The 27,224-nt window shown below is 49.3% G+C and overlaps 1 protein-coding gene across 3 annotated transcripts in view; it reads left to right on the top strand.

The window, feature by feature from the left end:
* Positions 1-8: 8 nt before the first annotated feature.
* Positions 9-27,224, top strand: part of LOC147881743 (magnesium transporter MRS2-2-like) — a 108,534-nt gene continuing 81,318 nt past the window's right edge. For all 3 annotated transcript variants that reach the window (XM_087402099.1, XM_087402098.1, XM_087402097.1), the window contains exons 1-2: positions 9-513; positions 13,739-13,822. In XM_087402099.1, coding sequence (XP_087258225.1) covers positions 70-513; positions 13,739-13,822 — 528 coding nt within the window. In that variant the 5' untranslated portion in view covers positions 9-69. The remainder of the gene's footprint in view (positions 514-13,738; positions 13,823-27,224) is intronic.

Here is a 27,224-nt window from a genome sequence, read left to right as displayed (position 1 = left end):
TGTAATTGCAGCTCCACTCACCATCTTCTTTGAAAACAAAATGTGGCTTCTCCCCTAATTGCAGCTCCCATGGCTAGAGCCTCATCTAAGCTTCTGGGTTTCCCCCTTCATGAACATCTCCTCGTTGGAAGCATTGCCTCCTTATCACGGCACCTCATTCACCTCCCACATACCCACCAATCCCCCTCACTCCTAAATTTCCCCTGGTTACCGCATCCCCATCGTTCCTTCTCTTTACTCTATCGGATTCTTTTTGGCGTACGACATTGTCATGGCGGTTCCGAAGCATTTCCACATGGCAGTCGTGCTAGGAAGAGACTCGGGCTCAGGATCATCAGCAGCAAAAGTGAACCCGAGGACGTGTTTGGGCAACATGTGATTAGAGAAATGGACAACGCAGGAATTGCATCCAGCAGACAGGAGCGAAATCGAAGTTATGGAGTCAAATATAGTGTCATAAAAATTAAAATTGACGGCACATGGGAACCTCTGATTCTTAACACGTCTGAACTGGTACAGCTGCACCTGACATGACTTTTTATAATCCCTCGAGTAGTCTTAGTTGTGAAAACTTGCCTGGTAAAATTCGAAAAGAGTTATATCATTTAGCACATTGAGAAACTTACGAACTCTCTATTCTAAGGAGGAGGACACAGCAATGCCAACCTCCTCATCTCTGATACTGGAGAGGCTCGCGTTTGCCTCTGCACAGCCTACTGTAAATGGTCCAAATGATTGTGGAAGACTGTGGGCTCTGGATCAAAAAAGGAGTTGCGTCCTGTTAGAAGCTATCAAGCTTACATTAGAACCTCTATGGGGTCTTGCAGAGACTTAAATTATTTCTTCAAAAATCGTCATTAAGTAGAATACACCGCTGGTGAGATAGTTTTCTCAAGAATTCCAATAAAAAGAAATTGCAAAATCGGAGTGAAGCATAGAACAGGACATCAATGATCAGATTTAAAAAAAAGGAAAAGTATCAGTTAGAAAAGAGCCATATAGGGGAGCCATAATGCTAACTGCAAATAGTGTTGAATTGCCAATGCCCTATCTGTGAGCCCCCATGTTAGGAGGCCATCTAGGCTGTAGATCTAGGCTTGGTGACAATGAGAAGAATCGCTTCTATTGCAACGAGCCGGGTCAATTTGTGAAGGAGTGCAGCAAGAAGAAGAAAGAAAGGTTTATTAACATGTGCGAAAATTTGAATACATCAAGAAAAACACCCAGTGTAGGGGAATTGGAAGTGTCTAGTACAATCCCCCTAAAGTGCATATGACATAAATGAAACAATTCAAGTATCAGAATATAATGCTGAAATGAATGCATGTCTCCATGAGGCTGCAAGCAGGGTACCCTGAATAGGACGTATGCTCACTGTGCCAATAGATGTCCTTACGCAGGTTTGGCATGTAGGAGGAGCTAGCTCGGGATCTCGTGCTCTGTGGTGGCTGCTGAGTGTGGGCTCATCTCTGTGAAGAAGAAGTCTGTGATCCGTTGCTGCCTGTGGTGCTGGGCGTGTGCTGGTGGCATGAGTGTGAGTCAATGTGACCTATAGCACAAAGAGAGTGGGATGTCTCTGATCTGGATAGGCATTGACAAGTCGTATGTCCTAAGATCTATGCTCAAAGAGGCATTGGTATTCCCACGTATCTCATAGTACTGAGGGCATCTCATGCGCACAGTGCTATTCGGTCTCCACCTTTTGCAAGTCAAATATGCCCCCCCATCGATTGTTTTGCATTCTATAATTAATTAGTCGGGCTGTTGGGGGGGGGGGGGGGGGAGCGAGATGGCTGCATTAACATTAGCTTGCTGATTAATTGATGTGTGACGCGCAAGGACACAAAGATTAAGGTAATCTAATCGGCGCGCTATGCAGAAGATTCGAGAGCTTGACGAGTGGGAGCTTCTTGGAGAAGCTTCTGCTCTCGAGAAGCTTCTACAGCCTGGCATATATACCAGGGCAGGCGGAGGAGAAGGGGGCCTGTGAAAGGTCCTCCATGACTGCTATGAGCAGCCTCTCTATGCCTCAAGAGGGAGGGAGAAGGAGAGGGGGGGAGAGGAGAAGGAGGTGACTGAGGGGGAGAGAGGCGAGGGAGGCTGAGAGAGGAGAGGCGAGGTAGGGCAGCTGAGGCGAGGGAGAGGCAAAGGGCAGCTGAGGTGAGGAAGGGCGGGTGAGGCTGAGGGCGAGGAAGGGCGGCTGAGGCGAGGGAGAGGCTGAGGGAGAGGAGAGGCGAGGAAGGGCGGCTGAAGCGAGGAAGGGAGGCTGAGGGAGAGGACAGGAGAGGAAGGGCGGCTGAGGCGAGGGAGAGGAGAGAGGCTTAGGTTAATCAGGCTAATTAGCTTTATTAGGGAGAGAAGCTTAGGTTAATAAAGTTAATCAAGCCAATATAAGCGGTTAGGAACTAATTAATTAATTCAAAAGAGCGTGGGTGCGAATAGCCTAGTAGCGTAGTAGGGTGCATAGTCTCAGCTCACGGTGGTGTTGTGTGGCCTCGAGTTCTCGTCCAGCCTCAATGTGATGAGATAATGTCCAAGGCTGGCCCATGGCTATCCGTACTGCATGTCATAGATGAATCTGTTGTAAGTATGCTGGTGGTCGAATGAAACCATCCTCAGTGAGATGGAGGAAATGATCTCTGTAGAAGGTCATCTTAGTGGCATGCGGCTCCATCGGGGAGACCCATGCCTGATGAATGTGAAGTCAGATCAGAATAAGGTGAAGAGGAGGCAAGGAGGAGGCACAAAGAGAGTGGCATATCTCTGATCTGGATAGGCAATGACAAGTTACATGTCCTAAGATCTATGCTCAAAGAGGCAGTGATATTCCCATGTATCTCAGAGTACTGAGGGCATCTCATGAGCACGTGCTCCTTGGTCTCCTCCTTCTGCATGTCACATAGGGTGCATAGTCTCAGCTGACGGTGGTGTTGTGTGGCCTTGAGTTCTCATCCAGCCTCAATGTGGAACCTACGAGATGATGTCCAAGGCTGGCTCATGGCTATCCGTACTGCATGTCATAGATGAATCTGTGAGTTTGCTGGTGGTCGAATGAAACCATCCTCAGTGAGATGGAGGAAATGATCTCTGTAGAAGGTCATCTCAGTGGCATGTGGCTCTGTCGGGGAGATCCATGCCTGCTGAATGTGAAGTCCGACTAGAATAAGGTGAAGAGGAGGCAAGGAGTCGTCCAAGTCAGGTTCAGCCCGATATTGCCATTAGCCAAAAACTCTTTATACTGAAGGAGCACTCCGATGGTCCTTGGTAGGGAAGAGGAATGTATTGCAGATAGAGGTGCTCCAAGGCCATGTCAAACTAGAGGGTGTGGTTTGAGACTTCGAGGCCAACACACTAGACTCTACAGTGTTGGAGAGGGCAGCATACACTAACACTAGGCCCCTTGGCTCTGAAACTGGCCGACTTGGTCAGGAAAAAGAACCCGACCAGATCCTTGCTGCTGGACGACTAGCTGTCTTGCCATCCGACCCTTCCACGCGGTGCATGCTGACACGGTGCCTGCAAGATAATGTGGCGCCTATTGCTGCTGATGCAGGTCCGGCCCTGCTCTGATGACGTGGCTGCCTACGTGGCAACTCGCTGACGTGGCTGCTTGCATGGCAGCATGTGTGAACCTGCACCTGCTGACATGGCTTAGCCTGTTGGTGAGGCTGCCTATGTGGCAGCTTGTGTGGACTGCTGATGTGGCAGTCCACATGGCAATCCAGCATGCTACGAGTTAAGCATGCCCGTGACAAGTCTGCATGATGCTGACCTGCCGCTTGTTGGTTATATCTTGGCTGTGGACAATCGCTGGTCAGGTCTGATCTAGTCTATACAAGATAGTCCATTATTCCAGCCCTGTTTGGATTCATAGACAGCCCCAATATGGGCTTCACCCTGACAGGACCTTGTGGACTTTTTAGCCCTGAGCATGAACCAGATCGAACAAGGATGGTTATGCACAACCCTTGCATGGGTATATGCCCTTAGCTCTTTGTTGGGCATGCATCTGGCCACAGTGCAGGGGGCAGCCATGCTAGCTACCCACTTCACGTGCATCCACTAAGCCTAAGATGTCAAGCCCCTTTGTCCTCCTCATATCAGGGATGGCCCACATGCCATGTGGATAGGAGAGGTTGGCATATGGGCAGATCTCGGCATCTATGGCTTCCACATGGGCAGCAAGCTGGGTTGCATGAAAGCTGCACGCAAGGCTGCAATGTCGGCAGCAGATCTACCATGGATCTAGCTGCCACATGGGCAGCTAACATGGCCCAGCCACAAGGTCTAGGTGACCTTGCAAAGGGGAAGGAATGGGAGCCATTGATAGGGTCTTATAGGATTTGGATGTGCCTAGGAGAAGGCTGACTATAGTGGCTACTACTGTCACTTGAGGTTTGGCATAAGACAAGGCTTGTAGGTAAGCCAAAGCTTCAAAGCATAGGACACTTCTTCCTAATCTGCTTGTGAAGGACCCACTGCCTTCGTCGTATCAAACGTTGCATTTGTACTATGTTGGCCTGAGATTGGTATGACTCCTGAGCTTTGGCCATGCAGTACTTGATGGTTTCTGGTCTCCATGATCTGCTCATAGGCCTCAGTGATGTGATCCGCCTCGTACACCTTCTCGGAGGTCCTGGCGAGAAGGGTCTTGAACTTTCTTCCAAAGGCTTCTTCATATCCTAGATACTATGGACCTTTTCAGGTTACAAAAGAGATAATTCAGATTGGACTTACCAGAGCATTGGAAAATTCACAATGCTTTCCATATAAGTCTTCTCAAGAAACTCCAAGGACCCGAGCCTTCAGAACCAATAATGGAAGATCCACCAGAGTCGGAAGAGCTGGAGGAAATCCTTCAGCCAGAACAGATTGTGTGTCATACGGTACGCAAAGGGCCTCATGGCAATGAATTTTGCAAATTTCTTGTAAAATTCAAGAACTATTCGGCATTGAATGCCAAGTGGATGGATGAGGATATGCTATTAGATCATCCACAACTCTTGGGTATTTTACAAAGAGGCTTTTCAATTCAGGTCAACTAAATAGAAGCCGAGGGGATGTCACCAAGATGTAAATACTCCAAAGAAAAAAGATTTAAATGACCAATTATTTGATCATGATTAAATGTTCTCAATATATATAATCGTGTTCAAAGAGAAATATTTATTGGTCAAAGAACCTAACTTCGGTTAGGAAGACTTGGCTTAATTAACCAAGATGTGCCAACTTCGGTTGGAGAGACTCGGCATTATTTATAGTGCTTTGATGAATAATCAAGCCTTTAATTATTTAACGAGAGGGACTAATCTCGGTTAACCCAAGAATCTGTTTATATGTTTTGTGCACATGTGATTAGAGGGGGACGTCCCAAGTGACTAGGATTAGTCAGAGTTTATTTTATTTATTTGCATGCAAAAGTGCTAACCATTAATGGGTACCATGGTTGTACGCTTTAGTTATTTATTGTAGGTATGAAGTGGGGTTGAAAGCCCAAGCGCTATGGAGCCTGACAACCATCTAGGAGGACACTCGCGTGACCAAGTGCTTCGAGGACTCTAGAAGTTGCCCTTTAGTGGCATGTAACTAGATTTTAGTTAGTTGAATTGACAAGTGGCATGTTGCCAAATGAATGAGCCTTGAGCTCTTTGTAAAACAATTCACGTTTTAAATTTTAAAACACACAGTTCTACGCTAAACTCTCTGTATTCAGAATTTTTCAATTAATAAAGATCTTCGGGGGGGTCCAACCCGACTGTTGTCTTGGGCCCTAGTGTGCTGTGTGAGAGAGAGTGAAGGAAGAGAGAGATAGAGAGCTGTTCTAGTAGTAAATGAAGGTTGCAGTCAAAGTCTTCCGTACAGACAGAGGGGGGGAGTTCACTTCTACTGAGTTCAATGGATCTTGTAAGAAGCACGGGATCAAGCGACAACTTACTACAGCTCACACATCTCAGTAAAATTGAGTTGTTGAGCAAAAGCATAGGACCGTCACAGAGACAGGTTTGACCATGTTGCGAGGGAGAAATCTTTTGAAAGCTTACTGGGGTGAAGCCGTGAACACTGCCGTTCACATCCTCAACAGAACCAAGACCAAGGCTGTTGATGATAAGACTCCACATGAAGCTTACTATGGTAAGAAACCGACTATATCTCATTTACGGATTTTCGGTTCTAATGCATTTGTTCATGTGCATAAAGATGAACGGACGAAGCTTGATTCCCATAGCAGAAGATTTGTCTTTGTTGGATATAGTGAAGAATCGAAAACTTATCGCCTTTACGACCTGGTGAAGAAGGAGATCCTTATCAACAGGGACGTGATCTTTGTAGAGTCAGAGCCCCAGACTGTAGACCCAGACTGCAGAAGAGGTTCATGAACTTCCGATATTACCCCCACCCAAGGTCACCATCATGGAGGTGGAGATGATTGAAGAACCCAAGGAGGAGGAGGAGGACGTCCTAGTGCCGGCTCCAAAGGCATCTCTAGCAAAGGCACCTCCGTCAGAGAAGAAGCTACCTCAGTGGTATTTGAAGACTTTAGGAGAATCACGGGTCACTAACATTCCCGAGAGCGGTTCGAGAGCGCGATGGTCTCAACACAACGTGAAGACTCCCTCCGTGAACTATGCTATGGTGGCTCAGCTTGAGGAGCCCATATCCTTCGAGGAAGTGAGGGATATCCCAGCATGGCAGGATGCTATGCAAGCAGAGATGGACGTCATTCTGAAGAACGACACCTGGGATTTGGTGGACAAGCCGATGCAAGTGGAAGGTAATTGGTACCAAATGCCTGCTTGGTTGGTTTTTGCAGCAGCCCTTGGGGGCTATAAAAGGAGGGCCTCTAGGCCCTCATTCACCGTCATCTGGAGCAGCAAAGACCAGCACCCTTGGAGTTTATTCTGGAGGACCAAGAAGAGTTGGAAGGCTGTAGACCTAGCACAGCAAGGTGCTGCCCACCTAGGCTGATTCACAGGCAGTAAGGTGGAGAAGATCATTCTAGACTGAAAGTCTACAGACGCTCGAGGTGGAGCACACGGGCTCGAGTCTAGAGATATCCGGCAGATAGTAGAAGTACCTTGTGGTAAGATCAGAGGACCACACCATTGGTGGGACTCTGGATCCCTCTCTTTTGTATTGTGTCCATAGCTTTGGACGAAAATATATTATTTTGGTGGTTTCTATATCGGGCTGGTCATTGTCTATTGATGAGTCTGCACATCTATGTGATGCACATTAAGCTAAGACGTTTGTGATTCCACTCCTACACACACACACACTGTGTGAGCTCTTGGGCTATTCTATCAGTCTTCCGCTGCGCGTACCCTCTGTTGGTCTATTTCTAAGATGGTATCAGAGCCCAAGTAGGAGGCTCACAGGTGTGGGAGCCTGAAGGCAGGGACCTTGCTGATGGATGACCCTGATACAGAAGCTCTTGGGAATCGACTTCCACGATTGGAGGACATTGCCCTTGCGAGAAGGAGGGTGACTCAGGTTTGGTCAGGTGCATACAAAGTTCTGGTCTACGGAAGGTTGAGTTTGATTGACTTTGTTGTGTGGTTTAGCAACAGAGATGTCGATCTCAGAAGCATCTTCCGCTTCTTCAGCCCTTGCTCTCCCTTCCTCCTCCCCCAGATTTTTTTCTTTCACCATCCCTAACTTTGGAAAGTCTGGGAAATTGGATAGGACAAAGTACCCGATCTGGAAGGTGAAGATCTGGAGTCATTTAGTGGCTTGGAAACTGTGGGAACTGACAATGGGAGTGGAGGCGAAGCTGGAGGATATGGTGGACAGACAGGGGAATATACTCATGGCAGTAGCCGAAGAGGAGCTCGAAGCTTGGGAAGACAGAGATGTACATGCCCTGGCATTGATCATAGGGACTACGGCGGACTCTGTGCTTCCTCACATCTAGATGGCCAACATATCAGTAGAGGCATGGACCATTCTGAAGGATCTGTACGAGACAGACAACACATTTGGGATCTTGCTTCTTCAGCATCAACTCTACAACCTGGATATGGATGAGGGAGATTTGGTACATGACCACCTGACGAAGGTCAAGGTGGTGAGGGATCAACTAGCATCGGTTGGTCAGAAGGTGGACTCGTGCCAGTTGGCCTTGATGGTACTCAGGAGGCTACCTCGGAGTTTCAAAATCTACGTGACGACTGTGACAGTAGGATAAAGGACCAAGTCTCTGACTTTTGAGGAGTTGGGTCTATTACTGCTATAGGAAGAAGCTAGGGAGAAGCTCTACAACAATGACAATGACGACAAGGCGTCGCTGGCAAAGAATTACGCTGGCAAAGGAAAGGGCAAGCCTAACGGTGGCAAGTCCAAGAAGGATGACTCTGATGACGAGGACACTTTTAAGAGGAAGCAGAAGAAGAAGTGCTTCTATTGTGACATGCCAGGTCATTTTGCGAAGGATTTCAGAAAGAAGAAGGCGGATCAGAAAAACAAGATGAAGGAGTCCGACTCAGATGTAGAGGATGACACAAAAGCCAAAGCTAATGTGGTAATCGAAGAGATGTTCTTGGTAACATCTCCGAGTGTTACTAAGGTTAGATATGCCGAACTAGAAACCACAGTAATGATGTCTGACATTGAGATGTGGGTCGACGAGGAGTTAGAAACCTTTGTGAAGGTGAAGGACAACATGGAGTGCTTGATATCTTTCAAGTGCGTGGTTGTTGATACTAACACGAGGGTGGATTCCATGGAGTGCCCTAGGGTTTCATGTTCAGATGGTTGCTGTACTCCATAAGGGGACAGTACAAGATTACACAGGCTATTGGTATGTGCCTCGATGAGGTATATGGTTTGCTTTCAGAGCAAGCACACAGGCAGTACGACAATCTGGTATGTAGTTGATGTTCTTAATTTGAGCCTTTACAACATTCCTTGGAGAGAATCTGCTCTTCATATGTCTCAGGTAATGCGAGATTGGAAGGAGTGGGCCTTCTTCGAAGGCAGAAGGGGAAGTGTGGGTGCTTCTTCAAATCTCGGACACAGATTGCTGGAAGGTGATGGACAAGGTGTACTAAAGCCAGAAGAGTACCTGCCTGAGAGCCAATGAGATTTCGTGATCCATGTTATTTGGAGATATTCATTTGTTGCGGACCTTGCCAAAGGAAGGACGGGCTGAGACAGACCCTCAGAGCATGGTGCCTGGAAGACTCTAGGTTGTTCACTCATTGAGGGGGACAACTGGAAGATCGTGGCGGTTGGATTGTCTAGTTCAAAGGCGGGAACGTGATCGAAGGTGGTGGTGCCCGGAGGTGCTACCAGAGATGGACCTGTGTACTAGGATGGTGTGCGCAAGCGGACCCAGATCTGGTGGAGCAAGAGCCACTGGATGAAAAGCCAGGAAAAGATTTTGACATCGAAATGTTCCAGAAGACTACAACCAGGGAGTTACTGGAGCATCGTCATCGATGTGTTGGCATTGGGCCGAGATGTGTCGGTGAGAGGGGGTGTTGGAAAGGTCACCTCCCCAACTGTAAGCCCCCATATGAGGAGAGCACGGGGGAGGGAGACTAGGGCATTTACCCAAGAGAAAAGGTGAGAGGGGGCTGCCACATGGGCAGCACCTCACAAGGACAGGACAGCTAAAGGGGCTGCCACGTAGGCAGCAAACAGGCTGCCATGTGGGCAGCACACAGGAGCCTGGCAGAGGCGGAGCATGGCGTGGATATGCAGGCTGGAACAGGCCCCTGATAGAGGCGCACAAGAGGCAGAAAAGAGCTGGCACATGGTGCAGCATGGCAGGCCAAAAGCCGCTGGTAAAGGGCAGGCTATGGGCCTGCAAAAGAGCCATGGCAGAGGTGCGAGGGTGGGGCAGATCACCAGTGGGGTCGGCCACATGAAGGGGTTGGTTGGGCTGGTTGGAGCCAGCCAACCAGGCCTTATATAGGCAGACAAATGGGGCTGGGACCCTGCCTTGAAAGGAGGGCCAAAGCCCCTAGAAAAGAGAGCCCCACAAGGGGCATTTATAGGCAGATCAGGTCAGGGCCTGGTCGGCCTGTTTGGGTCGGCCATAGGCAGCCTGCCTGGTTGGTTTTTGCAGCAGCCCTTGGGGGCTATAAAAGCAGGGCCTCCAGGCCCTCATTCACCATCATCTGCAGCAGCAAGCAGGAGCAGCAAAGACCAGCACCCTTGGAACCTATTTTGGAGGACCAAGAAGAGTTGGAAGGCTGCAGACCTAGCTCAGCAAGGTGTTGCCCACCTAGGCTGATTCACAGGCAGTAAGGTGGAGAAGATCATTCTGGACAGAAAGTCTACAGACGCTCGAGGGGGAGCACGCGGGTTCGAGTCTAGAGATATCCGGCAGATAGTAGAAGTACCTTGTGGTAAGATCAGAGGACCACACCATTGGTGGGACTCGGAGGAGGAAATATACGTGGATCAGCCACTAGGCTTTCAGGTTCCAGGGTCTACATCCAAGGTATGCAAGTTAAAGAAGGCGTTTTTCAGGCTGAAACAAGCCCCGAGGGCATGGTACCAGCGGATAGACGAGTTCTTCTTGAAGATCGGGCTACAATAGAGTCCATTTGAGGAAAACCTCTATCTTTTCACTGAAAGGGGGTTACGGCTGGTACGTGGATGATCTTATTCTTACAGGAGACCACTCGAAGAAGATTTCACAAGTGAGAGACTTCTTGTGGAGGAGTTTGAGATGACAGATTTGGGGATTCTTCACTACTTTCTTGGGATTGAAGTCAAGCAGGAGAAGAGCAGCATATTCATCTCTCAGGGGAAATATTGCAGGGAGTTACTGAAGCTGTTTCAGATGGAAGAGTGCAAGGTGGCAATCACTCCCATGGAGGTTGGTTTGAAGCTGAGCATCCATGATACGTCTCAGCCAGTTGATGCATTGTGTATCGACAGATGGTGGGGAGTTTACTTCATCTCACCAACACCAGATCAGATATCTCATTTGCTGTAGGGCTACTTTGTCAATTCTCTGCCAAATCCAGGAAGGCCCATTGGGACGCAGGCATGAGGGTGCTGAGGTACTTGAAGGGTACATGCACCTATGGCATTACATATAGTAAAGGCGTCGAGCTAGGTGGATTGTGTGACATTGATTGGGCAGGTGATGGTGGTGACACCAGACGATCTACTACAGGTACTGTTTCATACTTGCATCAGGGGCATCTCATGGCTAAGCAAGAAACAACCTTCTGTTGCCCTTTCATCGATAGAGGCAAAGTACAGGACTGCGTGCACTACAGCATGTGAGACATTGTGGCTCAGATGGATCTTGGAAAGGACATGGGCGTGACTCAATAGGATGCGACAGTGATCATGTGCGACAACTAGAGTTGCATAGCCATCGCCAAGAACCCTGTGTTCCATGCACGGACGAAGCATACCGAGTCCACTACCACTTCGTAAGGGAGCTCATCATTGATGATATCATGGAGCTGATGTACTGTTCGACCGCTGACAACATCTCAGAAGTCTTCTCAAAGGCCTTCCCTAGGGAGCAGATGGAGCACCTCATTTGACGCATGGGGATCGGCCCATAGTTGTGTCATTCAGAGGGGGTGTTAGAATATCACTGTCCCCACCTGTGAGCCCCCGATTTGAGGGGACAAGGGGGCAGGAGATAATAGGGGGATGAAGGGGGCATGCAAGGCAGGATTGTGGCCTACCAAGTGCTGCCCAAAGAGCCCTGTTTGTGGGCCTATTTATAGGCCAGGCCAATCGGCCTGGTCAGCTACTGGTTGGCCAAAATGGTCGACCCAATGTCTTGAAGAGGGCGCCCTTGCAGGTCGGCCATGTAGGCAGGGGGCCGACCCCCTGTTGGTCGACAGCCCTGGACAGGGCCTATATAAACTTTAAAGGGCACCTCACTCCTCCATTCCCTCATCCACTGAACTGAAGCCTCAACTCATGGGCAGCGTTCTTTGAGGGAGGAGTTCTCTGCAATACTCAGCAGGTTTGGACAGCATCCTTGCTGGCTACATCTGGAGCTTGTTTATCCCACACTTTGTGGAGGAATATAGTCTGAGTTTTGTCTCTCTCTCTCTCTCTCTCTCTCTCTCTCTCATTTGCTGTTCCGGCGAGGTCTTATAGTATATGTGTGATCATCAATAAAGAGGATTCTGAGTGTTGTATGAGCTGTGATCAGAGTGAGAGGTGTGAGAGATTCTATCCTCCTATTTCCAACATTATCTGCCGGTCCTGCCTGCTGTACAGCCACATGGCAGCCCTAGCAGCCCTGCAGTGGCTGCTGACCTGCACTTGCACCTGTGCCTGCGCATGATGTCAGAGGCCGTACAGCCTGTACAGCTGATGTCCTTGCTCTCCTTTGTCCGCTGCTGGGGTTGTAGGGTGCTGCAAAGCTGCCAGCGAGGCAGGCATGCCATGGACTTAATTTTGGCATGACATAGTATCATAGCTTAGAGGATCTGCTCCACCAACCGAAGGACAAGGACCTTTATGAGAAAGAAGGTGACACTGATTCTATCAGGCGTGCCATTTGTCAAGTTTGGTTGTAGGGTGTTTGGTTAGTCTTTTGTACTTCCAGTTTCTTGAGATCCATGGCACGACGCATGCTTTTTCCCAATTTGGGAGGGGGGCAAGTTGAATGGGAGCAATTGCCATTGAGAATCTCTTGATCTAGCTGCTGGCTGACCTGCTGCTGGGGCTATATAGACCCCCGGCCCTCCAGTCCCTTGTCCTTTGTTTGGCTCAGCAACTGCCCCAGCCATGGGCTCATCCATGCGATCCTTTGCTGGTCCTTTTACCAGCCCACATGGCTGTGCATTTTCCCATGCACCAGCCCTTCTTTGCTCTCCAGCCAGCTCTCCGTGCTCTTCTTCGTTCTGCCCACGTGACAGCCAGTTTGCTGCCTGCGTGGAAGCCCTTCCTCCAGTATATCTGCTTATGTGTCATCTATCCATGCTGGACACATAGCAGTCCCAGCACACCTTTACATATCATAGTGTCAATGCCCTTGATCTTCCTTATATTAGGGCTTACAGATGGGGCATTGGCCCTTCTATTCAACAGTACTGCTGTGCTGGCTGCCTTATACTTTACTTCAATAGATGTCAATACAACTGTATGTTGCTTTTGATCCCAATTGAAAACATGTGACCTGTAATAGGCCTCCTGTTATCTAGCAATTCTGCTCAATGTGCGTCGGTACAGCACTGAAGCTTACTGCCTTGACTTTCGATGTATGCCATACCTGGCATCCACATGAACTGAGCTGTCATAAGCTGTTGGCAAGAGCTTTCAAAGGTTTACAATTCTAGATATTCCTCAGGTATTCTACATATGCCAGATATTTGTGCCATGTGGTAAGAGTATTCCACTCAGATATTTTACTTTTGGTAGAATAATCTGTCTCACTTATTATTTGGTCACTATATAAAATAAGTTGGGTTTTGTTTGATATTTACTCTGACGTGAAAGTTTGTAGGTTTTGGTTAAGTTGTTCCATAATCTCAGATAGTGCTGGATCCAAGCATAAAACTTCTTAGAATTGTTCAAGGAATCATCAGTTCATCAAATTTATCGATTGTTTCACATGTTGATCCAGGGCAAATTGCTATGATAGTAAAAATCGTCTTGTCCTTTTCTTATAAAAATAACCAATGTTGGTCTTATAAAGCTATATGAGTACATGGTTTATACCATATCCTCACGTATGAATGTTTGTTTAAAGCATTGTCCTTGTCGATGTAGCATAGAAAGTTTAATGAAGCTTGCAACGATGCAGGGTGTGCGTGCAAAAGATCTCGACCTTCTTGCTGGGAATTTTTTTATTCCAAAGCGATCTGCTATTGCTGTGAGAGATGATCAGGTAGGCTGCCTCTCTGTGAGAAACTTTTTAAATTTTTTGTTATTGTTAACCAAGGTTGCAATGTTAACTGAGGCTGTTTTGATCCTTTTCTTTAAATATGTCTCATTATAGGGAGTCAATGATGGACCTGTTAAAGTCACTTGTCTAGTTGGCTTTGTTGTTCTTTCACTGAGCTGTGATGCATAAAATCTTACGGTGTCACTTAGTTGTGATGGCTACGTTCAAAGTAAGAAACCTTATGGATTACTCTCTAGAATTTTAAGTAGCCAGTCCACAAACTAAATATGCTTATAGGAATGTTTTGAGATTGTTCATTCTCTAATTTGGAGTCATCATAAACTTATGGTTCCATGAAGAGTACAACAAAATTGGCAGCCACCATATGATAGGCTCTATGGACATTCATTTATGCGTGTGAATGCTACGTAAGACATTAAGGAAGATCTCTTGATATGTGTGTGTGTGTGTGTACATCCCATGCTTCAGTACATGGATCATCTCATTGCATCTGTGGAAATTTAAGGAAGCAGTACTTTGATTGCTCAAGCTTATGCAGATGATTCCTTTTTTACTCCTCAAAAGTTTTTTGGGGTCTTTGGGATACACCCACCTAGATAGGATTTTGATTTATTTTTTGTTTGGGTTCGCTACAGGGCACTCTGGACTTTATGGAAGGATAGAAATCATAGAGTCTTTGGTGATCCTACTTTTTCACTTTTCTCTTTTTTCAGGCACTCTCTGTAGCAATCTTTCTACGATTGCTTGCAAACTAAGAATATAGATCATGATGTGTCATGATGTGTATCTGTCTTATCTTGAGATCTTCTCTTGATGTATTTTCCCATATCCCGTCTTGGGATAGTGATTTTGTAATATAAAGTAGCAAAATTTTCACAAAAAAAAAAAAGAAGTGTGTGTGTGTGTGTTAAGCAATAGAAACCACAGAGTCTTTGGTGATCCTATGTTTTCTCCTTTTGTTTTCTTTCTTCGTTCTTTGTAGCAATCACTCTTTGATTGTATGCAAACTTACTACATAGACTATGATGTATATATGTCCTACACGGAGATTTTCTCTTTGATGTACTTTTTCAGCTTCCCGGTTTGAGAATAGCTACCTTGTAATATAAAGCATTCAGTTTTCGGCCCTCGCCGAAACGGAAACGGAAGAAACGGCAAAATAATATAATTTATGTATAAAAATTTATTTTTATACATAATACAATTATCAATTATACATAATACAATTATTTATACTTGAAGCATCATGCATGCTTCTATGATTCTAAAATTAATCTATCTGGTATCATCTATTATCCATAAATGATGCTTCAACAATCAACATGTGTCATGAACTGAGTTCCAAGTTCTAACTTCTAACAAGTTTGAAGTTACAACAATCTGAAGGTTGAGAGGGAGGATGGAGAGGTGAGAGGGACGATGGGGAGGTGAAAGAGGATGGAGAGGTAAAAGGAGTCGGAGGAGGATGAGAGGTAGAAGGAGGATTGAGAGGTAAGAGAGGAGAGGTAGTGGAGGGATAGAGAGCTGAGAGCAAGCTGAGGATGGAGAACAGCTACCAGCTTGCAGGATGGAGGGATGGAGAGAAGATCAGGCTGCGGGTGCCAGGGCCCAGGAATCAAAGATGGAGAGGCTGGAAAGTAGCAGGATGGAGAACAGCAACGGGAGGCGACAGAAATGGCAACAAGAGGCGATGAATCCACGAAAAACAGTTTAATCAAAAGAAGGCAAAAACAGTTTAATCAAAAGAGGCCACCCAAAAAAAAAAAAAAAACTGTGATTACGAAACGGCCGTTTCTGGTAACTATGCCTTCACCCTTCCCATGATCTGCAGGCTGGTGCATTGTTGTGGCCTTCCTTGCTGCTCCAGGCTGAGATGCAATCTCTGGCTTACCAACAATGTGTGCTAAAGTCCTTGCTGCTCTCCAGAACAGCCTTGTACTGTGATTACGAAACGGCCGTTTCTGGTAACTATGTCTTCACCCTTCACATGATCTGCAGCCTGGTGCATTGTTGTGGCCTTCCTTGCTGCTCCAGGCTGAGATGCAATCTCTGGCTCACCAACAATGCGTGCTAAACTCCTTGCTGCTCTCCAGAACAGCCTTGTGTGTGGTAAAAACCTTGATACAATGGATAGAATAGCCAAATATTCCCTCGGTGCTGAGCAGTCTGTTGATCATTATTGCAGCATCCATTCCATATCCAACCCAGCCCATATCTGAGCAGCCTTGCTGCTGGTCCAGGTCACAGCTCTTGCCCCAGGTATGGGCCTTCTGTCCGTAGTTCAGAGCTTGTCCAGCCCTCCAATCGCAGCATGGTAATGCTGCGTATGCTGCCATGTGCTGCCCATGTGGCAGCCTTGCATTCCTTCTCAGTTTTGCCCCCGTGAGAGTCCCCGTAGCTTCTCTGAAGTCCTATTGGTGCACCTCCCTCATTTGGGGGCTCACAAGTGAGGAGGCGACCTACAAAACTCCAACAACCTGAATGTGCGGAAATGCAATATAACAGACACAACTTTCATAGTTTCCACGAGTCAAAATAGCTGCTGTATGGACAAATAATCTTGGTTTTTCCTTTTACTTTTGGCTCCACGATTATTGTAGGATCGGATAGGAGAGAGAGTGCAGATAGCAAAACGTAGTGCAAGACTTAGCCGTCACGTCAAACTTGGATCAACCAAAAACAAAGGAGTACAAGGTACAAGTACCTAGACCTGGGACTAAGTGTCCTAGGTGTCACATAGGACTAAGTGTCCTATGTGGCCTAAAAGACACTAACACTATAAGTGTCTTTATTTATGCCTACAAGGCACATACCATGGCCTATAGGGCATCACTAGAACCACCAGAGGATGGCCTACAAACCCCCCTCCATGGGATGGGCTGAAGTACTCTGGAAACGTCTCAGAACACCTGGTATTTTCTAGTCATGGTGGCACATGTTCCTCCAAAACGATATAGCCACTGTACAAGGGATGTCAGATCATGTAACAAAGGGAACCACGTGTAAAGCCTGTCGAAAGACTTTGAACTTGGGACGAGGAAGTGCCTTTGTAGAGGTACATCATTTGCCATCTGCTGTGAATGTAGCTTTGCAAGAGCTCTATAATTGAGATGGCCCATTCTCTGATGCCAAAGATGAGGTTCAGCAAGCTGTGAATCTGAAATAGCCAATGCTTTAATAGAAAGTGCAGCTGGATGATGATCAAGGTGATAAAGCCCTTTTTGTAAAGTGCTAGTGAGAACTATGGCATTGTCATCACGAAGATCATAAACTAGGCATCTGTAGCCATCAAAAATCACTCTGAAACCTGAAGTAGCAATTGCTGAAATTGGAATCAAGTTGACTTCAATTCCAGGCACAAAAAGAACATTTGTCAGAGTGATAGGATGGCTTGGAATGGATGTGAGCTGCACATCTCCAACTCCTTTTACAGCATATGAAGCATTATTAGCACATGTAACAGTCCCCCCTCGAGGTGCATCAGCTAAAGAATGAAACAACTGTCTGCAAGATGTGTCATGCTTGGAAGCACCACTATCAAAGTACCAGGACTGAGCATCATTAGCAGTAAAGAATGCATCAGCTTTGGAGGGATCAAATGAGCAATGGACAGCCCATGCCCAATCATCCTGAAGAGCATGTGCATGTGAAGCATCTTCTTGCTCATGGGATTCAATAGCATGTGAGGCATTAACTATCAATCCTGCTTTCTTTTTCTCCGAAGTAATGCGCTTCATGCATTCTGAAATGTCATGTCCAGGCTTGCGACAATAGTTGCATCTTTTCTGCTTTGACTTATCTGCTGTATTTTAGATGCATGGGAGGAATTGCAGCTGCTAGGCATAGATTTTGGCTTGCCCATAGGCTTGGAAGCCTTGCCTCTTCCTGTCTGCTCTGAAGCAAATGCATGATCAGGAATAATAGCTTGTCTATTAGCTCTACTTTGCTCTTCCTGCAAAAGTAAAGTAACTAGTTGATCAAAAGAATAGTGGTCTGGATTACCCATGGCCACTAATCGAAGGGTTGTAGCAAACCCTTGATATGTATCTGGCAGTCCATTCAATGTGGTACTGACAACCTGTGAATTTGGCACCACCTCATCAATGTTGGCAAGCTCTTCCATGAGGTCCTTGACCTTTGTCAGGTATGCATCCATAGACTCACCTTCATTCATACTGACTTCTTGTAATTGCCTTCTCAAATATGTAACACGTGGAACTTATGCCAGGACAGGAACCGTGGAAGGACTTTCTTATCAGCAGCATACAGAGGTGCACACCTTCCTCAGGAGGAGACTGGATGAGTAGTGTTAGATGGATCTTCACCTCAGCACACCTCAGATCACCTTCATCCCCTCTCATGGTTGCCATTCTGAAAGCTTGGGCTAGTTTCAGAAGCTCTCTTCGGAGGATTCCTCCTTCCTCCCGGGAAGAGATTGATAGGCAGCCCATCATGTGGAACGACAGTATTTTAGATGATCGTGGCAGACCACTGGGTGCCTCACTCTACATGCAGTGGGCCAGGTGGGAGAGGGGACCTGCTTCTTCTTTGGGATCTTGGAAAGCTTTCCGTAGGCTTCCAGAGGAAGCCAAGTCAAGGTTGACAGGACATCTCAGAGGGAGTGCAGGGAGGATCTTGCAGATTGAGACAGCCCTTCCAGAGGCTTGGATAGACACAGATGATATGCCTCTCACTTCCTCCACTTGGGCAGGTACTTTCTCGAGAGGCGGGGTTCCACTTCAGGTCTTAGCCTTCCGAGATGCACAGGCGGATGCTTTGGTTTTCAGTGTCCAGGATGGTGGCAGATTGCTCAGATCTACAGATGATATTTTGCTTGAGTCTGCTTTTCAGCCTATCAGGATCGTAGGCCTTTTGATGCAGGGATCAGATTCAGAGTGGTTCTTAGACCCTGACCCCCAGTTACTCTCCACCGGGTCTTGGAGACTTTGGCTTTATGGAGGAGTTCCCATCAGGTATTTACAGTGGGACCCCGGAGAGTGGGAGTGGATTGACGCGGGGCATCGAGAGAAGACCATCCCCTTCTTTCGTTACACGGTCAGTAATGCCAGGAGATTTCAGCTCAGTAGTAGAGGCTGGAGACCCTCCAGAGTTCCTCATTGGGAGACTTTTGGTATTACTGCGGATCAGCAGAGGTACTTCTGGAGGAGGCTCTGGATATCCCACAGGAATAGAAAGATCACTATCTTCTTTTGGCTTTCTATTCATGGAGGGATTGCAGTGAACCTTTGGAGGTCCAGATTCGGAGCCGACCCTACTTGCCCTCGTTGCCTTTCTGCTTCGGAGTCTATTCAGCATTGCTTATGGGATTGCAGACAGGCGAGATTGATTTGGATGGGGATAGCCAGGATCTTCAGTCACTTTGCCCATTCCCCACTCTTTATGACTTGGGGCTCGGTGGCTTGGCTTTCTCTTACAGGACCTCAGGTTTTCTATGAGGGACTTGACTCCTCTCGGGCCATTTCGGTTCGACGTCATCGGGTTGAGTTCTGCTCGTTGGATGTGGTTCCACACCGTCCTTTTACAGCTGTACATGCCTCTGTGGATACTTCTTGGGAGATTATAGCGAGCATAGCAGCCTGGCATATCTGGAGAGCCAGATGCACAGAGGCTATGGAGGGTACTCAGGTTCATCCCTCGCACACATTGGCTAGTATCTGGACAGACATCGTACACACTCTGATGGCCGTATGGACGGGTATGCAGGGGGACTCCCGTGCAGCCTCAGCTAGGAGGGCTTCTTTCTTCAGGGAATGGAAGGATTCTCCTTTCTTCTCTGAATCTACTACAGGGTTGAGATGGCACTTTCAGCCTCAGCCTTGGTTTCTTTCCACCTCACTCTGAGGGGTTTTTTATTATCCTCATGATTTCATGATGTATTCCGCTTTGAGCTTGCTCTCGCGGGTTTTTGTTCTTACTTAATAGAAGTCTTTTTCATGGAAAAAAAAAAAAAAAAAAATGCAACACGAGCTTCATTGCGAATCTGATAGAGAGAAGCCAATTCATCCCAAGCATCCTTTGCTGTCCTGCAAGACCGGATGTGTGGAATAATGATTCTCTTGCATGATAAAGCAATGCATGAATGTGCATTTGCATCTCTTGCATCCCATCTTGACTGTTCTTGAGTTGGAAGAGCAGCAGTAGGAGTGCTAGAGGAAGAGGCATCAGGAGGAGTACCCCCTGCAGAAGGACCAGCAGTAGAGGCAACCACTGGAGAATTGGCTGGCCTCAGATCAGCCCCAGAAACAATATTCCACAAATGCTTTGCAACAAGAATATGTTTCATGAGATAAGACCACATCGGATAGTTGGTGCCATCCAACTTATCATCTTCACGAAGAACTACAAATAAATCTTGATTGTTCCGAGCCATAGCAAATGTGATATCCTGAAAAAGACCTGAAAAACCAAAAGCCTCAAGGCTATCACTGCAAAAAGCTGGCTGTCCAAAAAATGACAGCAAATATCTGCAAATTTCTGACCCAAATCAAAGGGCAAATGCAGATCTGACCCAAATGTGACTGTGGCAGGCAATGTTCACTGCAAAAATAGCAAATCTGGCAAAAGCCCCAAATTTATTGAGGGCAAATAGGCCAAAAAGAGGGCAAATGCAGAAAAGCCTCACATTTTGCTGAAATTTTTACAGATGTGACCCAATATATGCAAATCTGACTCAATGTCCTGCAAAAGTGACTCAATGTCCTGCAATCTGACCCAATGTACTTCAAACAAACAAGAGATTGCAGACCAAACTCCAAAAAAATAGCCTCAAGGCTTGCAACTGCAGAATTAGGACTTACTGTCCACAAATTGACTGCAAAAGTGCACCTGTACTGAAATCTTGGGAATAGTACGATCTGTACTTGCAGAGTGTATGACTGTACGGTAGTTGTACGGAGCAGGTACAACTGTACGAGGGTTGTACGGATCAGGTGTGCTGAATCCAACGTACGACTGTGCGGTACAAATAGTACGATCTGTATTGATGCAGGTACGAGGCTGGTATGAAGATTGTATGGATGCAGTGTACGGCTGTACGGTACGGCTGTACGACGGCTGTACGGTACCATGTACTACGGTGTACGTATCGCAGTACGGAAGAAGTATGAAGAGCAGTACGGAGCCCAGTACGGACTGTAGTACATGACAGGTATGGTGCCTGTTGTACGGCGATGCATATATTAATCTGTACGACTGTACGGTAGCGCAAGTACAACGCAAGTACGGCGGTGCAGGTACAACGTAAGTACGATTGCACGATGATTATACGGAACGCACGGCGAAGGTACGGAGCCTTGTAGAAGACGTACAGATTATGACGCACAGATCTGTACGGTCGTCCGTACAATCGTACGGACTGCACGGATGGTGGCACAGGGAGCAGATGCAAATGCGGGGGTAGGAGACGAGTCGAACGTGGTTCTGATACCACTGTAGGATCGGATAGGAGAAAGAAAGAAAAGAAAGAAAGTTTATTAAAGTCTTCGGGAGACCGTGAAGGTCTATGAGACTAAAGATAACTGATACAATGAGCATAACGGTGGTGGTCTCAAAACGGGCCAACCAACCGTTTCTACAAAAAAAGAGGTTATGAAGGACTATGTGTCTAGTCCTGATACAAAAAATACGTGTCTACCTCCAGATGATACAAAGAAGAAGAAGGGGGGGGCACAAAAAAGTGGGGCAGAGGGGGGAGATACAGTATACATGTGCAGGTGGTGATCGTCAGAGACCAATCATAGAGGGGCCGTCAAATGGGAAGTCGGAAAAAACCCTGCGATAGATGATTGGCCTCTGACGTCACGCGGCCTAGTCGAGCTCGGTCGTCGGGGGCGGCGGGTGGCCCTGTGGATGAGGGCAACGGTAACCCCAGTGGGGCGGGCCGAGAGCAGAGACGAGATGTCATGGACCTGGATGTGTGAATCTGTCCGCTGACGCAGCTGTCGTGACTCTGGCTCTCGCTCACGTCCGCGTCGTCGGCTAGACTGAGAAGAGGTATCCTATGGCTGAAAGAAGTCAGTGATAGGCCGTTGGATATCCTCACACTGTGTGCTGCTCGTGTCGCCGTGCTCGGAGAGAAGTATCTCAGTGGCGGGTCATCTCATGTAAGAAAGCGGCAAGGCACCGCTGATCCGGGAATTGTAGCATGTGTGAGAGGGAGCCGAATCCGTTGTGGAAGAGGCAGTGGTATCGGCCTCGAATGGCATAATAGATAGGACATCTGAAAGCAAAATGCTCCTCCGACTCGATCTCCTATAAGTCGCAAAGTGGGCAAAGGCGGTCCTCTCGTGGGATACCCTCTGCGCGTCCACTCTCGATCCGTAATCGGTGTGACGAGACCCTAAACTGACCGAGGGAGATCCGGAGCGCATGTGGTAGATGAAGTTGTGTGTAACCCGGAGGTGTGATGAAGCCCTCCTGTGAGATCTGGAGGCAGTGTCGGCGGTAGAAGTCGAGCTTCACAGGAAGCTCGGAGTGAAGAAACCATGTCCGCCAGGTGTGGAGCTGGAGCAGTTCCGCCCGAATGAGCCGGTTGACCTCCTGGTCAGGGGGGAGAGAGGAGATGGTGGAGCGTCGAGGCTGTACTGAAAAGGAGGCAACCGGTCTAAGTCGAGGCCCAGTCGGGTGAACCAACTGGAAAGACGACTATACCAGCATCGCTGGTCCCCATCAACGGATAAGGCCATAGAGGAGGATAGGGCTAACCAAGGTAGGCGGAGGCGACCGTCAGCGGAGGAGCCAAAATCCCTGACTCTGTGGAGGTAGGTGATAGCCTGAAAAGCCACATCAAGCTGTAGGGGTGAGGCGCCGAACTCTGCTAGAATGATCTGGTGTGGTACCGATGGTTTGCTACGGATCATCCGAGCAAACATCAGTATCTGCAGGCGCTCAACTCGAGCCCACTCTGTGTATGAAAGGTCGACTCCCCACCAAGGGCTACCATACATGCCTGCTGGGCGGACCAAAGAATAAAAAAGGAGAGACTTGGTCCGCGGGTCCTGGAAGTGGGAGTGGTAGCACTGTCGCTCCAGCTTGGCAAGAGCGGCGTATCCCCGGCTGATCCTGGCCTGCATGGCCGGGCACATCGTGAAGATCGGGCCTGAGAAGACAACGCCCAAGTATGTGTAGGAGTCAACTATCTCAACAGGGTCGCCGGCGAAGAGGAACTGCTCTCGGTGCATAGCGGGTTTGGAAGTGTTGAAGATCATCACCTTGGTTTTCCCAAGGTTGACCTTCAAGTCATGTGTATCACAGAAGGCCTGAAGTCCATCCAAGTGTCGCTGAAGACCAGTAGCAGAAGAGGATAGTAGTACTACATCGTTTGCGTATAGGTGAATCTGGATGGCAGTCCCCGCAAGAGAGCAGCCTGCACCTCCGAGTGTCCTGATGGTGGTCTCGAGCTTGTCGATGTAGAGGCCAAATAGAGTCGGTGACAAGGGACATCCTTGTTTGACTCCGATAGTGCTCGTGATCTCTGGGGTCTAGCTGGTGCCAATCCTGACTTGCCCCGTCACCCGCTCATAGAGAGCTACTACTGCCCAGATAATCGCCGAGTCGTAGCCTAACTCCTGCAGACGTCTGATGAGTCGGGCGCGGGGAACGGTGTCGAATGCCTTGCAGAAATCCACAAAGCAACCATATACTCTCTGTCTCCTGTGTCTGGCCTCCTCAATAATCCCTCTAAGTGTAAAAATGTGATCGTAAGTTGAGTGATCCATCCTGAAGCCGGCCTGTCCGGATGCCCTGAGCCCCTGTATCTTGGCGCGAGCACTGACCTCGCCATCTAACACTGATGCATAGATCTTGGACATAACATGTCCAACCATGATGGTCGTGTAATTCCTTGGATCCATGGGATCTCCTGCTTTGTGGATGGGTGTGATAGTGTTCAGGGTCCAGGCTGTGGGGAACCCGTGACAGACAACTTCATTGAACAGCGTTGCCAGGATGGGGGCTAGAGTTTTGATGCCGTAGGCAACAAACTCTGTGCATAGGCCCTCATGATCCTTAGCTCGACCGTTATGAAGCTTATGTGCTGCGTGGGTGACTCCCTGGGTTGTGAAGAGGATACAAGAAACGGGGCGGGGGGTGCATGAGAGGTCGGGGGGGGCTGATCAGGGATATCATAGAGTGTTCGTGCGTAGGTGTGCCAGAGGGAAGTGTCCGTGAGGGGGGAGGGGGATCGGCGTTCTAGGAATTTCCTCCAGAAATCCTTGGAGTTGCTACTAAACAGAATGTTCAGTAGCGTATCCTCATTCTGGCGCAGGAAGGCTAGCTTCTTGCGACGGACTAGTCGACGATAATCCCTGGTGAGACGTGGGTTGGCCCTAGCGTTTCGCTGGGTTGTGAGTCGGAGTGTGCGGCGTAATGCTTTGCACTCGTCATCATACCATCTGTTGCAAGGGGTAGAGCCAGCGGGTGGAGGGCGGGTGGACCGGGCAGTGGAAGGAAAGTTGTGGCGGGCTGCATTGTGAAGGGAGTGGGTGATAAGGGTGGCTCGGTGATCTAGAGAGGGTATGGTGCCTATGTGTCTGGAGGGAGGCTAGGTGGGCTGAGTAATCAGGTGAGAGGTTATGATCGAAGTGTATATCATGGTAGGTAGTATAGTGCGGGGTGTGGCTGGGAGGGGCTCGGGACGCAAGTATATGAAAGAAAAGGTAAGTGTGATCGGCTCCTGGGGGTAAGGGTGCAGTGCGGAAGTCAGTGATCTGTGGGGCTAAAGCAGGAGATCCCAGAATATAGTCGATGACACTGGCTCCTCTGCCATGTGGGAAACATGTGAAACCAGAGGAGGCAGGCCACCGATGTAGTCCATTGTAGATGACCAAATCATGTATACGTCCAAGGTCCAAAAGAGCCTGCCCATACCCAGTAACGGGAGCGCGACTGTCAGCCGAGGAGCGAGGGAAGCCCGAGTCCTCTGTGTCCATCTCAGGTAATAGGACCGGATCTGAGTGGAAATCCAGGAGTGATGTCTGACGTGCACCTGTCCTTGCGTTGAAATCCCCAACTAGGAGGACCTCTCCGCGTCTGGAGAACTCCACAATGTCTGAGTAGAGATCTAGATAGGGGGATACCCCCGTGTCCTCGCGAAGCATCCGTGCGAAATGTGACGTCTCAGGAGGAAAATAGCAGACTGCAATAAAGAGGTCGCGTGTGGAGGGCCGTCGGAATCGGAGCCATAGGTAACGGGCATGGGCATCCCGTCTAACCACGGATGTCAAGCTCATGAGCGCTGAGCGAAGGAGTACTGCAACTCCGCCTGACCCTCGGACCCCCCCCAGTATATCTGGTCTCCTCACGGAATACTGACTCCCAGGTATAGCCACTGACCAAGGGGAGAGGGCGCTCGGGGCTCTCATGTGTCTCTGTATAGAAAGCGATGTCGCGTCCAGTGTATGACTCTGAGAAGTTCCTAGGGTCAGACCAGAGGGTACCATTACAGTTCCATACGGTGCATGCCAAGGGTACTGTGTGCTGAGTCTGAGTCTCATAGACCATGTCTCCCTATTTGGGAGGGGAGTCTGCTACCATGTCTGGAGTACCTGGTGGGGCTCGGCAGCGGGGGCCAACTAACAGGCGGCCATCTCGGACGACAGCCCACTTCCCCTCCTGACGGGCTACATCTCGCTGCTGAAGCAGGGTGCGCCGCTCTTCCACCTGCATAGGTGTGAGATCCTCATCCATGAAGATAGTAGGGTGGTCCCGTAGTGTAGCACGCTGCCTGAGTGCTGCAAGTCGAGCATGAGTATCCTTGAATCGGATGATGAGTGGCTGTGGGCGCGTGGGATCCCGTCCTGTGCGCCATGCATGCTCGATCCCATGCTCGACGAGGCCGAGGGTAGAGGTCACAAAAGCAGTCGCGTCCGCTAAGGGGGTGAGTGAATCTGCGCGGGGGATACCTCGTACTCGGATGTTGAGAGCCTTACTGGCCCTCTGTTCCTGCTCGGCGATGGTGGCTGAGACTGCTGCTTTGGGTGCCCGTCTCGCAACGTCCACCCATCTGGTAGTCTCCGCAATAGCAGTCTGGATAGTAGCGATCCGCTCCTCTACCTCTGGTGTAGTGCGCGGGGCCGCTCTGACTGTAGCAGTGAGAGAGACAACCTCCTGACGGAGGTGAGTGATCTCCTGGCGCATGCTCTGAATAAGCTGGTCTTGTGCTATGGTGTGATCCCGTAGTCGATGTAGCTCCGCAAAGATGTAATCTATCGTCTCAGGTGGGACCCGGGGGGGTGCGAACTGGGACATGGCGTATGGTTGTGGAGGCGTGGGCGATAGGCTAGCTGTATATGGCAGAGGAGTGGAGAAAGGCTGTTGGGTGAGGGGAAGGGGGGACATAAGAGTGGTGGAGACAGAAGGAAGCTGTGTGGGGGGTGAGGGACTGTGACCCTCTCCTGTGGGGGGCAGGCTGAGTGGTACAGTGGTGGGGGGGGCAGTGATTGGAGTAGAGATGATGGCTACGGGAGAAAGAACTGCATTGGTGTCCATTGCACCCGATGTTTTCAGCGCTGGTTGGCTGTCAATTGCTAATCCACTCTTGGAGATGCGCTTTGTGATCTCTCCCACGATTGGCTTCGGAGACTATTTGGGTTTGTGGGCCATTGTAGGACTTGTTCAAGTGCACGATTTCCAGGGGAGGCAGATCTTGTGCAGCATTGCTGTAGGGGTGCGTAGGCCTGCGCAAGGCCAGTGGCAAGCCAAGGCTTGCAGCAGACAAGGGCCCTCAGACCACGGGAAGGCTGCGGGAGGGTGTGGGGCAGAGGCTACGGGAGGGGGGGGTGGTGCAGAGGCTGTGGGAGGGGGGGGAGTAGAGTGGAGCTACGGGAGGAGGGGGGCATAGTGGAGCTACGGGAGGGGGGCATAGTAGAACTACACGAGAGGGGGGGACTGAGCGACGAGGGAGGGGGTGAGCGACGAGGGAGGGGGAGGCGGAGCGACGAGGGGGCAGCGAGAGGGGCAGCGGGGGGGGCGTTGAGGGGCAGCGAGAGGGGCAGAGGGGCAGCGGGGGGGGTGTCGAGGGCAGCGAGAGGGGCAGCGGGGGGGCGTCGAGGGGCAGCGAGAGGGCAGCGGGGGGGGCGTCGAGGGCAGCGGGGGGGGCGTCGAGGGCAGCGAGAGGGGCAGCAGGGGGGCGTCGAGGGCAGCGGGGGGGGCGAGAGGGGCAGCGGGGGGGGCATCGAGGGGAGCGAGAGGGGCACGGGGGGGGGGCGTCGAGGGGAAGCGAGAGGGCAGCGGGGGGGCGTCAAGGGGCAGCGGGGGGGGCGTCGAGGGCAGCGGGGAGGGCGTCGAGGGCAGCAAGGAGGGAGGGCGTCGAGGGCAGCGGGGAGGGGAGGGCGTCGAGGGCAGCGGGGGGGGAGGGCGTCGAGGG

The sequence above is a fragment of the Dipteris shenzhenensis genome, chromosome 30 (genome assembly GCF_047967505.1).
Source record: "Dipteris shenzhenensis isolate YYH24624 ecotype China chromosome 30, Dip_SZ_1.0, whole genome shotgun sequence".
In the NCBI taxonomy this organism is placed as follows: domain Eukaryota; kingdom Viridiplantae; phylum Streptophyta; class Polypodiopsida; order Gleicheniales; family Dipteridaceae; genus Dipteris; species Dipteris shenzhenensis.
Note: the sequence above shows the minus strand (reverse complement) of the source record. Positions and strands in the feature narration are given on the sequence as shown.